The 14,721-nt window shown below is 47.6% G+C and overlaps 1 protein-coding gene across 1 annotated transcript in view; it reads right to left on the bottom strand.

The window, feature by feature from the left end:
- Positions 1 to 6,161, bottom strand: part of ABR (ABR activator of RhoGEF and GTPase) — a 178,499-nt gene extending 172,338 nt beyond the window's left edge. The window contains exon 1 of the mRNA XM_054689027.1: positions 5,694 to 6,161. Within this exon, the coding sequence (XP_054545002.1) occupies positions 5,694 to 6,069 (376 nt within the window). The 5' untranslated portion in view covers positions 6,070 to 6,161. The remainder of the gene's footprint in view (positions 1 to 5,693) is intronic.
- Positions 6,162 to 14,721: the final 8,560 nt, after the last annotated feature.

Here is a 14,721-nt window from a genome sequence, read left to right as displayed (position 1 = left end):
TACCCTTTGGCTGGCTGGTGAAGTGTTCATGAGGTATAAATGGTGCTAACATAGAGGGTGGAAGGGAGGGCGGCAAACATTGAAGAGCCAAGCAAACAGTGAAACAATGTTAACTCCACTTACTTATGAATCACAGTCAACCACCAGTTCATGTGTCTCAAATAGTTTTTTAATAAATCTCCAAGACAGAGAATGAAGAAAATTACTCTATCACAGCTAAGGCTGAAAATTCAATACTCTGAATTCAGTTATTCAAATATATCCACTGAACACAAGGAATTTTCTTTGGGGCAAAAAGCTCATTAGTCACTAACAGGAAAGGGAAAAAAAAAAACTATCAGGTTGCAAATGAAGTAGGTAACATGAGTAACTAGCAGGAAATGCATTTCCCATGAAGATTAAACATAAAAAGTCTCCATGGATAGCCTGGCTGGGCCTCCCACGTAGAGGACTCTGGAATTCCACAGCTGACCCAGCACAGCTTTACATGCTGGGAGTGTCTGCTTCTAAGACCCACCAGCGTTCACATTCTGACTCTACCACAAGCTATTTGACTCCTTGTACATTGCTTTACCTCTCCCAGCCTTAGCACCTTCACCTACAAAGTGGGACTAACAACTTGTACCTGTTAGTATGGCTTCTGCTGCTCCCATTGCTATGACGTTGAAAGTACTCAGGTCTATACTGTCTGTGCTCTGCTTAAAATTACAGGACAGGGCCTCCCTGGTGGCGCAAGGGGTTAAGACGCAACCTATGAAGCTATCTGCAGCCCTGCACCACAGAGTTCGATCCCTGGCCAGGGAGCTACCCACATGGTGCAGTAGACCTCTCCTGACTTGCCCGCTGCTCCCCTCAGCAGCGTATTTCAGTCAGTCCACCTGTTCTGTTCCCCACTTTGTCTCTGGTGAATCCTCCCCCCTCCCATACCTCTGGCCTGTACCTAGCTCTTGTATGCATAAGTAAATAAATCTTAAAAAAAAAAATTCCAGGACAGAAAACTTCATAGGACATAATGGAAAAAGCCAAGATCTGACGTGTAGCTCCTGCATGAGGGTCATGAGTGTGTGACCTTGAGATTACTTTTAGGATTCCAGAGTCCTCATGTGTCTGGAGAGGAACAGGAGGAGGCCAACTCTAAGATGTCATATTGTTTTAGCTTCTTGAATATTCCTGAGGTTCTAAATAACAGTTCTCAGTCCTCCTTCCAGGATTTAAAAATTACCAACTGAAAAGTTATTTCTTGATCTAAAAACCTATGGAGTCGAAGAATCAGTGAGAAGTTTGAAGCTGGGTCACCAACTTTTGCAGACATTGCCCTTAACACATACGTGGCGAGAAGTAAAATCTAGATAAATCTTTGTTGAGTGGAATTTATGAACGAATGACTGATTGAATATCAAGGACCAGTAAAAACAGACTCCACTGAGCAAAACTTAATGCAAGGAGAAAATGCTATCAATGTAAAACATTGATATTTACTGTCATCTAATCTAAAGCCATAATAGCAGGTAAACAGTTTCTGCCTGTGAAAAGGATGCCTGACTCCAAAAGCCACCTTTGGGCTTTGCTAGAAGAGCACATTTTGCTTGGTCACAAGGGGATGCCACAGGTTGCAGAAGGGATGCATCAACCCGGAGGAAGACTTGCCATCCAACCGCAATGGCTGGCATGTCACGGAAACATGTCAATGTGAAAGGGAAATGCCAGCACCTCTGCCTGCTGACATGCAATTGTATAGGCCTAGGAGTGCCCAGCTGAAGAGGGGAGTAAAATCCAGTAGGTGGTCTGGCCATCCATAAGGCTAAGTCCACCATGGGTAGCAGCCCGGATGTTTGACTTCAGCAGTAGATGGGTTGGTGTGCTGGGGACTTTAGTAATAAAGAAAATAATAATAAAGCATGCACACAAATACGTGCATGCACCTAATGGTCATTATGTGCCTGACGCTTTGTTAAACTTTAAAAATATTTTATCGTATTTAATTTTAACTATCCTGAGGGATAGGTGCTATTGTTTGAGGCAGTATATCTTGTTTGAAAGCATGGAGACAGACTGCTGGGTTCAAATCCTAAGTGCTGATTATAAGTGAGATGACACTGAGGGGGATTATTTAAGCTTTCTGGGCCTCAACATTCTCATATGTAAAATGGAATAGTGAGAGTACCAGTCTCATGAAATTGTTGTGTGATAAAATGAGTTAATATGTGGGAAATGCTTAGAATAGGAGTTGGCATTGAAGAAATCCTTAATAAGTTGGTTATTCTCATTATTTCCATCTAATAGAGACCAAAGCAAAGAAAGATGAGTGGTTTTCCCAAGGTCTCACACCTAGGGAGGGGCAGAACCAGGAAAAACGCAGTCTGTCTTCATAGTACACATGACCCACCAAGACTGTAGCTCTTCAACCCTCTCCCCCAACCCCGTTCACACCATTATGCTTATCTCCTCTCCTAACTATGCCAATGTGACCTAGTCTTAGCAGCAACCAAGGTGGTATAAGATGCTAGAAGGAAGACTCTAAAAGAACTGGCTTTCTAACTTATTTAACCTCTGATTTGGCTACCATGCCAAAAACTCCAAATGTGCTTTGATATGGGAATCTGCTCCACATCTAAGAGAAAGGGGCCTTTTTCCAAGAGGGGAGGATCACTGCTTCTGGGCCTTTTTATGAAGCCTTACAAGTCCTCTCCTTGAAACCCCAAGACAAGGTAAAGCCTGGACTGCCCAATAAACCATACCCTTAGTTAAGTATTTCTGAATATAGATAATGGACATAATTACAGGTAGAGAGAGAGAAACAACATGAAGGCAGATCTGGCAAGAGAACCTCATAAACCAAGATTACCATTCTGCCCTGGTCTTGCCTGGTTGCCTATGAGGCACTAGAAAGAGCCAAAACTATGGTTGAAAAAAACACAAGCATCATATCTGTGATCCAGAAGGATCTGGAAGTAGGAATCTTTGAAGTGCCAACTCAAAGAAAACATCTGTAGTTGTGGTTAGTGAAGACCTATGGGTGTTTGCTCTGTGCCAGCACCTGCAGAAACAAAAATCTTATTTGTTCCTCATGTAAACAGTACGAGGTAAGCAGTGTTCATTAGCCTCCTTAGATGAGGAAACTGAAGCTCAGAAAATTCAAATAACTTCTCCCAAGGTCACACAGTCAGTCTAGCTTCAAAGTCCATACTCTTGAAATCAACACTTTCAGACCCTTTCGTGCAGCCTACAGTAGGAAATAGTCTACATCAGGACCCAGTAAACACTCACACATTTATATAATATTGAAATAAAGCCTTAAAGCAGAGTAACACTCCCCATTACCAAGTCCAATGTACTCTGATGTTTTCTATTTCATTCTATTCCGTTAAAAAAAAAATCACTAAACAAATATTTATGGAATACCACATATGTGTTAGATGCTGTTCTAGGTTTTGGGGCTATACTGCAATTGAATGAGATTAAAATCCTCACCCTCTTGGTCCCTGCATTTATTGGAGAAAGGGAGTGAATATAACCCACATGCAAAATCATAGCATGATTGAGGGGGTAATCGGGTAAATGTTAGGGAGGGGGGAAAAAATGCATGGAAAGTCAAGGAGAGCCAAGGAAGGCCTCAAGATGCTTTCACCTTCACTATGCTGATTTCATGGGTTGCCACCCACAGTCTGAAAACCCCTACCCTTGATCCTTCCAATTCAGTGCTTCCTTGTGTGTTTGAAGACTTCCTCCTAGAGTGTTCACATGAATGTGACTGTGTGCAATGCGTATATGAGTACAGGTGTGCACAGATATGTGCTTACATGTATGCAGGTGCATGTCCACCCCCATTCAATTTCTCACTGGGGAGATTTTGGAGACAGGAGGCAGGGCCCCCACATGAAGCTATGCAGGGGTTCCCTATACAAGTTTTCTCTGCAGAGGTGGCCTGGAATGGGGCCTGGAATACAGCTCAGGCACTGCTGGCCAAAGCATGAGTGCCAGACATGTGTCCCGGCTTGAATCTTTAGTCCAGAGGAAGAATCTTTTTATTATTGGTACATCCAGAGCAGGCACCTTTTGAATTCATTAGGCCAGAGGGAATGCTGGTTCCAGCTGCACAAGGTGCTCTAGAGTGCCCTTATAAAGAGAGGAGACATTGCACAAAAACAAAAATCACTCTCTGGGGAAAATCCAGTGAACTGGGCATACGTGTCGGGGTGACTGATGTGCATTTGGGGATGGGGCTGGAGCCAGCTTTGAAGTAGCTGGGGCCACTTGGGTAGCCTCCATGGAGGGCATTTGGAACTTGGCACTAGAATGAAATCCTCTGGACTCTTCCTTTAAGTTAAAGGGATACATGAAATGTTACTAGTATGGGCAGCAAATGCATTACCTATGGGAAAAGCAGCCAATCTCTGCTAATGAATAAGTGTAATTGATCACAACAGATGACTTGATGGACCTTCCAAATATGCTTTTAGCAGAGTGGACAGTTTTTCATTCAAATGCAAACTCACCCAGATATTATCTAATAATGGAGATTTTGGAACAATCCCAGAATCAGTGATTTCTTCTCTTTTCCTCCTTCACTGAGAAGGAAGCTATCTTAAGCTTCTGGTCACAGTTTGATCCAACCAGACACTAATTTATGCTTTGCCTCTAGTTGAGGAGACCTGGACAGTCCTTGGATGCAGTCACACCCCTGTCTTTCCCAGGTTGCCCCACTCCCACCCCCTGATCTATTAGGAGCCAGGTGACTGGGTCCAACAAAATTACCATTTATTCAAGAAATATTTATTTGAGCACGTACTATGTGCAAGGCACAATGCTGACCACCACAAAGGGATTCAAGGACCAGGTACTGTCCTCAGAAAAGAGAACAGACAAGAGGGAAAAACAACAAATGAAAGAGGCTCCAGTGGAGGTCTTGGCTCATTCCACCAAGCACTTAATCTTCAATTTCCTCCTTTATCAAATGAAGGTACTGCACTAGAAATGATCTCTGGGCATTAGGCCAGCTTGAAAACTTCTTCATTCTAAGCCTTCCCCTTCCCATTCAGGCACCTATGATCTCTGGAAGCTGACAGATTAGGTGCAGCCTTCTAGGAAAGAGGAGGGTCTGCAAAGGCGGGAGCACCAGAGATTATGCACCCCTTCCCCTCCCACCAGTGAGAGGCTCTTTCAATTTGGCCCAAACACAGATACAGGCTGGAGAAGGTGAAAGATAAATTCGGAAAACTAAACTGAAGATTTAGACTTCCACGTCAAGGAATCTGAGGAAAATGGGAGCCACTGGAGTTCGTGCAGGGAAGGATACTATCTCTGTGGTGCAAAGGGATGGACTGACCCCTGAAGGATGAGGAGAAGTGTGATGATGTTGCAACAGGCAGAGCAGAAAAGCTGAGACCTGAAGTGGAAGACTCCTTCCATGGTCTGGCCAAACATACCACTCTATCACCCACCCCCACTCCCATAATGCTTTTTTTTTTGCTAAACTTGCTCAAACCTAAATCACTTTGCACCATCTCTTTCAAGTTCCACAAGTAGCTTCAAGGTAAACAGGTAAGTCCTATTTCCCTACTTCCCAGGAGCCTGAGGTTAAAAAGAACCAATTAGGTGTGCCAAGGGCGGGGAGCAGGAGGCGACCAGCTGACCCCCTCCCGGACCCCCTCCCCCAGGATGTGTGAGGCAGGGAGCTAGAGGGGTGCGCCTACCTGCTGAGAAGCCGTCCTCGTGGTCCGAGCTGTTGTGGCTGCAGTCACTGCCCCTCTCTGGCGAGCTGTGGCTGGGCGAGTCCCGCTCGGGCATCCGCAGGAACCTCTTGCGCCCCCAGTGGGGGAGGTGCTCTCGGGCCCCCCGAGAAGGGGGCTCCTCCATCGCCAGGGGCGAGGCCCGCCCGTCCTTGGTCTCCGCCTCCAGTTGCTCCAGGTCGCGACTCCGCTGCCGGTGTCGCCGACCCCCCGGGATCAGGTGCATCCAGCGATAGGGGCTGCACGCCCGCGCCGGCTTTTCGGCCTCATCGCGGGTCCCCAGCCGGCAGGGAGCCACAAGCAAGTGACCGAGGACAAATTTGTCGTTCAAATCCACCATCTCGAAGTCGTGGTCACTGCTGTCCCCTCCATCGTCGGCGCCCGAGGCGTCCGGCTCGCCCTCCTCAGAGCCCGCCCCGAGCGGGTCCCGGAGGACGGCTCCTCTCCCGGGGCTCCGCGAGCGGTGCCATCGTGGCCCGGGCGCGCGCAGTCCTCCCGGGGCCTGAAGAGGAGGCGCGGCTGGATCAGCTGCTGGTGGATGGCGGCGGTCAAGCTGCGCACCGCACCCCCGGCCCTCGCCACCTCGGGCCAGGAGGGGAGGTCCAGGCGCGCACAGGGGGGCGTCTCGGCCTTGGCGGCCGCCTCCGCGGCGGGGCGCGCGGGGCCCCGGGGGTCGCCGCCGGCGCGGGTGGCGCCCTCCGCCCCGCGCGGCTGCAGCGCCGGCTCCGGCCCGACCCGCGCCGGCTCCTCTCTCGCAACTCCCCCGCAGCCGCCGTCCGCTCCCTCGCGGCCCCGGCAGCCCGGCTCCCGCTTCTCGCCGGCCAGGGCCGCCTGCAGGTAGAAGACTTTGAACTTCTCCTCAGCCAACACCTGTTGCAGGCGTTTCAGGTTGAGTTTGCAGCGCTCCAGCTCGCGCTCCATGTCCAGCACCGAGTCCAGCTGCATGACGGGCGCCTGCTCGCCGGGGAACTCGGCCCGCCAGTGGCGCTCAAATTCCTGCGGGTCCCACATGCCGGGCGCCCCCTCGGGCCTCCGCGGCCCAATTCCGCCGCGCGCCGCGGGCCGGGGTCGCGCCGGGCTCTGCGGGGGAGCGCGGGCTGGCGCCGCCGGCCGCCCCTCCTCGCCGCAGTCACGGGAGAGAACACGAGAGAAAATAAAGTTTTCCCCTTCCGCCTGCGACCTTTTTTCCCTTCTGGGTTTTGCCTCCCTGACGTAAGCGGCCACCCGCAGCGGAGGCGGGAGCCCGGGGGCCCAGGGCCCGCCCCGGCAGGACGCTCGGAGCCTCGGGCGGCAGCCCCCGCAGCCCCGCGGGGCGCGCGAAGGGCCGGGGAGTCCGGCGAGGCGAGGCGCGGCGCGGCGGGGCGGGGCGGGGCTCGGTGGCGCCCGGCCAGGCCCGGCTGCCCGCCTCGGAGCTGCGCCCGCCGCCTGGAGGCTGGGAGAGGGCCGCGGAGAGGCGGGCGGCCCTGCTCCCCACCCAGAGGGGCCGGCGACACCGGAGCTGGTCCCCGCAGGCCCGGCTCGCACCTTTGGGGCCAGTCGGCTGCGCAGCGCCCGCCGCCGCGAGCTCGTGGCGCGGACTCCCGGCTGCCCAGCGCGCGGCCGCGCGGCCCGGGGGGCGGGAGCCTCGCGGAGGGGGCGCGCGGGGGCTCCCGGGGCTCCAGCCACCCGCCTACCTGGTGCTCCGCAGCCTCCCCTGCCTGGGTCGGGAGGTGCCTTGGACTAAGAAGATCAAGAAGAAAATGGTGGGGAAACAGGGCATGTGCCGGGCGGCGAGTGCAGGTGTCGACTGGAGCCTGCTGCTGACCCGCGGGGTCGTAGAATTTGTCCAAGATCATGCAGCTGTTCAAAACCAAAAGGGGGCCCAAAACTTTAGATTTCGTGTGTGTGTGTCTGTGTGTGCATGTGTGTGGTTTAAAGCGTTCCCTCCACAGCCCCGTAAAGTTTTTCTGGGGGAGAAAACACAGCTCTAAGTGACTTTGCTAGAGGCCCCCGCGACTTCAAAGTGCGATATAAACCATGGCTGCAGGGGTCTTAGGCACCTGGGCCTCTTCTCCTAGGGAGGGGGGTCTGGGCTGGCATTCCGGTTGGGGTGTATGGGTGGGGCTCCCGCTTGGCCCTCCCCTCAACCCCTGTTTGCACCACATTTTTTTCCGGGGCCTTGGGTGAGGGTCTACTGTTTGATAAGGACAAGAGAGGTACTGATAAATTGTCTTGTGCTTGTGCAGGGGTGGGGGTGCTTATTGATCACTCACATTTCCTATATGTAAAGATGAGGGATCTATATTCTAAGAAGCTAAGTCACTTAGCAGTGGGAATTATTCCTGCCCACCATGCCCTTTGGGTATTGGAGCTATATTCAGGGACCCCTTCTCTCCAGCCCCCTGCCATCTCCTCTCATCTGAAATACCTGAACAGGCTATGCTATTCACACTTTTCAATCCATCCCTCAAAACTAGATATTAAGAAACCAAAAAGATATTTCTTAATCACAAATGATAGTAACATGACTTTTTGTTCAAAACCCTTCAGTGGCTCTCCCATCACCTGCAGAATGGAGTCCAGACTCCCCTATATGACACAGTCTCCACATTTGGTCTCTGCCCACCTCTCTGCCTTCCTCCTATGCTTTAGCCTTAACCAACTCCATGCTGTCCCCAAATCTATCTCCATTCTTTATGGGTGCCTTTTTCTTTTCCTTGGAGCCCCTGTCCCTTTCTGCAGGAATAACTCCCTACACCCTGGGGAGTTCCAACCCTCCTTTAAGACTCAGCTAAAGGATCTCCACCTCTGTGAGGCCATTTCTGCCCTCTCCCCCTTCTTTGTGTCACTTGACCTTATACATGTCTTTTTCTTCCCTTGTTCCACTTTTTTCAAAAAAAAAAAAAGTTCATTTTTATTTATTTTTGCATACAAGAACTGGGGTGCAGGCCGGAGGTGTGGGGGTGTGGTGGTGAGAGAATTCACCAGAGACAGAGTGGGGAGCAGAACAGGCAGATGGACTGAAATACACTGCTGAGGGGAGCAGCGGGTGAATCAGGAGAGGTCTGCTGCGCCATGTGGGTCAGTTCCCTGGCCAGGGATCTAACTCAGGCCACGGTGGCTGGTGATAGCCTGGCAGCACTGGGTTAACTTAACCCCTGTGCCACGAGAGAGGCCCCCTTGTTCCACTTTTTCATAAATGTGAGTGACATCTTTTGCTTCTACTTTCAGAACCTCTCAAGGAAAGGGCTTGTGTCTTTTCCATGTTTGTATTTCTACTGCTGCTTGCAAAGTGTGATAGGTCATTGATAATTGCTGTATGAAAGAAATGAATGAATGAATGAACAACAAATGTGGATCCTGCTCCAATCCTCCAGCTGTGAGTCACTCCAGACTGCAGGAGCAGATGTGCTTCCCACAGAGACTTCTCAAGTCTGGAATTTCCTTCCTTGACAAAGTCTATTTACTCATCTGCCCAGTACCCCTTCTTCCTTCTTTTTTCTTTGTTCTTATTTTCAATTTTGTGTGCCACTGGCATGAATCATCATCAATGACATCACAATGTCTTTGAGACTGACTGTTATGGGGAAAGGATGATTTAAGATTCATTGAGTATTGTTGCTTCTTGGCCTTTTGGCTAAGAGTAAGTGTAAAATACATTGAGTAATTCCCACTTTGCATGATTTCTTAGTCTTGCACCTCATTCCTCAACCTGCTTTCTCTCCATGTTAGCTTCATATTTAACAGAAACTGACTACTTCCTCAGAGGCCTCCACAATCGCCTTTGTCCACTGCAAAGGACTGCAAAGCGCCCAGTGCCTACCATCAGCCAGGGTGGGTATTCCTTCAAGCAGAGTCCACAAGCATCTTGGTCTCTAGTAAGATTTTAGAAAGGGAGAGAAATGCAGCACAGCAGGGGTGGATGACCCCAGTGGATCACAGCATATTGATTGGGAAATGTTTCAATATGTATATTTAAACGCACAAAGGAAAAAAACAACCAACAACTATACGTTACTATAAGCATCAATTTCTGAATTTGTACCTTCCCTGGGAGGAGAGTTTCAACTCTGTCCTTTAATTAAAACAGCAGTATAGTTCCCTTTTGATCCAGAAAAGTTGTTACCAATACCACTAATTTTTCCCACCAGGACCAATAGAGCCAGAAATGCCAGCATACATCTTCCGTAAACAGATCCCAGGAGCAACCTTCATTGTCTCTAGTTGGTGGATAGTTTGGCTTTATTACTTGGCTTTGGGTCATCATGGGGGCAGGGCACGAGGGGCTGACATTTATTGAGTCCACACTTCTAATTGCCATACATCTTTGAGCTAATCTAATATCTCACAGCAACCCTGTAAGGAAGGTATTACTGATCACTGTCTAAGAGAGAGAGAGAGAGAGAGAGAGAGAGAGAGAGAGAGAGAGAGGTCAAAGAAGTTAGCTGTCACAGGGCTAGTCAGCTGGATTCTAAACCCAGTAGCTTTGCAAGGGCTTGACCCAGTGCATCTGTAATTAGCATTCATTCATCCAATAAATATTGGATGAGCACGTACTAGATGCCAGAGCCTAACAAGTAAAGTTTAAACTTTGTAAACTGGACTATCAGATCTTTTACAACAGGTCCTCTGACCCCAGTCTACTTTCCAACCCCACTTCCTAAATTTCTTCTATTTGCTGCACTCATTCAACTTTCCAATCTGGGTCACTCAGTACAGATGCCTTTTTTTAAAAAAGATTTATTTATGCATACAAGAACTGGGGTGTAGGTCAGAGGTGTGGGGGTAAGAGGAATCACCAGAGACAGAGTAGGGAGCAAAATAGGCAGATCTACTGAAATACACTGCTGAGGGGAGCAGCGTGTGAGACAGGAAAGGTCTGCTGTGCTATATGGGCCAGCATCCTAGTCGGGATGGAACTGGTGCTGCAGTAGCTGCGGATAGCTTCATAGTGCTGTGTCTTAAGCTCTTGTGCCCCCAGGGAGGCCCCAGAACAGATGCCTTTTGTGTCATATGCCACCTCCCTTTGGCCCATTTTGGATTTCTGATGCAGCTGCTGGGGTCTTACCTCAAGAGGCCACCTTAACCATGCTCTACTTTAATGCCTTAGGGTTCTTGTCAAAGTCACAAAGCTCTCAAGAATATCCCAAATGGAAACCTGGGGGGCGTTTACATCCCCAGGAGTATCTCATGATGATGGAAATGAAAGCTGGTTATTAATGCCCCAGGCTCCTATCTTTGGGGGGCATTTCCAAGTCTTTCTTTTTTTTTTAAAAGATTTATGTATTTATACATATAAGAGCTGGGGTACAGGCCAGAGATGCGGGGAATGAGAGGATTCACCAGAGACAGTGGGGAACAGAACAGGCAGATTGACCGAAGTACACTGCTGAGGGAAGCAGCAGGCAAGTCAGGAGAGGTCTGCTGCGCCATGTGGGTAGCTCCCTGGAGTGCCAGGAATCAAACTTGGGCTGCAGAGGCTGTGGATTGCTTCATAGTGTGATGCTTAACCCCTTGCGCCACCAGGGGGGCCCTCCAAGTCTTACTTTCTATGTGGTTGCTTACTGATCTCCAAAAGGAACTAGCCCCAGTTGTTCACAGTGGTCCCCATTCCGCAATGAGCTCTCTTTTGACTACCCCTTCTTTTCTACTTTCCTGTCCCTCACTCTACTTCCCAGGGTAACCTTACAACTAAAATGTTTGCACCCGGTCCTTTTGTCAATCTCTGCTTTCCTCCTCCGGTCCCCCCAACACTCTGCAGCTGCCCCATGCCCTGTCTGATACATCCACCCAAAGTTCTTCACCATACCCCCATTTATTCCTTGATCTGTTGAGTCTTCCTTCACCACGCTGCTTCCTCTTCGGCCTGGTGAGATCCCCTTTCAACTGTCAAACCCACCTCATTGTGACTTTCTGAAGCCTTTCCTTTCCCAGGCCCAGTTAGGCATGCTTGTCTACAGAGGGGTTTGCCTTGGTTTCAGCCTGGTCACACTACACTCCTGAATTCCACAACTCTAGGAGGAAAGCCATATACCTATTCCTACAGACACCACAGCACCTAACGTGGTGCCAAACAGAGTCTGCTGAGTGCATAGCCTAGTGCCGAGTGAGTGATTGGTCCACCTGGACTCTCCAGACCTGGCCTTCGTGCCATCTGAAAGCAGGACCTCCCTTACCCAAAGAAAGAGTGGGAATACACCTCCAAAGGTCACGCTGTCAGGAGGTTTTCTTTATAAAAAATTACTATATGGCTTCCCTGTTCACGCAAGGGGTTAAGATGCAAACTATGAGGCTGTCCACAGCCCCAACAGCACAAGTTTGATCCCCAGCTAGCCAAGGAGCAACCCACATGGCGCAGCAGACCTCTCCTGACTCACCTGCTGCTCCCCTCAGCAGTGTGTTTCAGTCAGTCAATCTGCCTGTTCTGTTCCCCACTCTCTCTGGTGAATTCTCCCATCCCCCACACCTCTGGCCTGGACCCCAGTTCTTGCATGCATAAATAAATAAATCTTAAAAAATTACTATAGATTAACAAGCAGCCTCTATGGAAGAGTAAGATTTGGTCTTCCAATTCTCACATCATGTAAACTACCTTCTCCTTTGCTTTCTTCAGGGTTTATATGAAACTATGAAGAAGCTAGGATGAAAGGGCTGAGAGCTTAGAGAGAATGGAAGCAGAGAATATTTTATCTATTCATCTTGTTTATCCATTCACCAGTTGATGAACATTTGAATTGTTTTCATGTTGGAACTGTTATGAATAATGCTGCTATGAACATCCATGAACAATTTTTGTGGACATATGTTTTTAATTCTCTCTGGTATACACTTTGGAGGGAATCACATGGTGACTGTTTAACTTATTGAGAAACTGCCAAGCAGTTTCCTGAGGAGGCGATGTATGTGGGTTCCAAATCTCTCTACATTCTCATCCATACTGATTATTTTCTTAAACCACAGCCAATCTAGTGGTGTAAGGTGGTATGTCCATGTGGCTTTTCAGGTGCTTGCTGGCCATTTGTATATCTGCTTTGGAGAAATCACTATTCAAATACTTTGTTCAATTTTTAGTTAGGTTATTTATCTCTTTATAGTTGAGTTGTAAGTGTTCTTTATATATTCTGGACACTTCATCCTTACCAGATAAATGATTTGTAAAATTTTCTCATAGTCTATTTCATTTTCTTGATAGTGTGGTCTTTGACACACAAAATTTTAAAATTTTTAGAGCTCAGTTTAACTATTTTTCTTTTTTAAATTTTTTTATCCTGCACATAATTATTTATTAGAGTGGTACAAATGCTTTATTCAAGGTTTTTAAGTGGTCTATTATGTCCACTAAATGAAAGATTGAATTGCAAATAACAATTTTTAAAAATTTTAAAAGGTTTTTTTTACATTTTAAAAAATTTTATTTTATATATTTTTTACATCATTTTTCATTTTTGTACAATGTATGCATGCATTTTCATCTTGGTTGTAGTCCCCCATACAATTCCCAGCCCCCTGTTTTGCTCCTACTCCCTCCCCGCCCCCTCCACCCCCCCATAGTGTGTCTCTGGTTTATAGTTGCTTGTTGATTTTGATTTTTACTTTATTATAATTAGGTTTTTTCCTGGTCCCTTATTTAGGTTTTCTAAATTCCTACTATGAGTAAGACTATCCGGTATTTTTCTTTTTCTTTCTGGCTTATTTCACTGAGCCTGATCCCTTCCAGCTCCATCCATGTTGCTGCAAATTGCATGAGTTTATCTTTTTTGATAGCTGAGTAACATTCCATTGTGTATATGTACCACATCTTCTTGATCCAGTCATCGATTTTTGGGCATTTGGGTTGTTTCCAAAGCTTAGCTATTGTAAACAGTGCTGCTATAAACATAGGGGTGCAGGTGCTCTTTGGAATTGATGTTTCTGTGTCCTTTGGGTAAATACCTAGGAGTGGAATTGCTGGATCATATGGAAGCTCCATCTTTAGCAGGTTGAGGAATCTCCACACAGCTTTCCATGGTGGTTGGACTAATTTGCACTCCCACCAGCAGTGCAGGAGAGTTCCTTTTTCTGCACATCCTCGCCAACATTTGTTGTTGCTAGTTTTTTTAATGTGTGCCATTCTCACTGGTGTGAGATGGTATCTCATGGTAGTTTTGATTTGCATTTCCCTGATTACAAGTGTTGTTGAACATTTTTTCATAATGCCTGTTGGCCATTTGCATTTTCTCTTTGGAGAAAATGTCCTTTATCATTAGTGTTGTGTGCAAAAATTTTCTCCCAATTTGTGGGGTGTCTCTTTGTTTTGGTTACTGTCTCTTTTGCTGTACAGAAGCTCTTTAATTTGATGTAGTCCCAGCTGTTTATCTTTGCCTTCACTATCACTGCTTTGGATGACGTGTCTTTAAAGATCAGTTTAACTATTTTTCTTTGGTTATTTGGGCTTTTAGTTCATGCCTAATTCAAGGTCAGAAAGATTTGCCCTTGTGGTTAAATTTATTCTTCTGGGTTTTACTACTTTCTGAAAAATGGGGTTAATAAACATAACATAAAACTCTTTTAACCATTTTTAGGTATACAGCTCAGTAGTGTTAATTATATTCACGGTGTTGTGTAACAGATCTCTAGAACTTTTTCGTCTTGCCAAACTGAAACTCAATACCCATGAAATACAACTTTCCATTTCCTCTTCAGCCAGCCCCTGGCAACTATCACACTGCTTTCTGTCTCTATGATTTTGACAACTCTATATACTCATGTAAGAGAAATCATATAGGCTTTTTAGTGTGTGTGTGTGTGTGTGACTCTCTACTGCTTTATTTCACTCATAATGTCAACCCAGGTACAACCCAGGTTGTAGCATGTGACAGGATTTCCTAGTTTTCAAGTGCTGAATAACACTGCATTATAACTATATACGGGGGCCTCCATGGTGGCGCAAGGGGTTGAGCACAGCACTGTGAAGATATCCACAGCCTCTGCAGCAGGAGTTCCATCCCCAGCTGTCTAGGGAGCTTCCCACATG

This window comes from Talpa occidentalis, unplaced genomic scaffold (assembly GCF_014898055.3).
Source record: "Talpa occidentalis isolate TD23 unplaced genomic scaffold, MPIMG_talOcc4v2.1 talOcc4.7, whole genome shotgun sequence".
NCBI lineage: Eukaryota > Metazoa > Chordata > Mammalia > Eulipotyphla > Talpidae > Talpa > Talpa occidentalis.
Note: the sequence above shows the minus strand (reverse complement) of the source record. Positions and strands in the feature narration are given on the sequence as shown.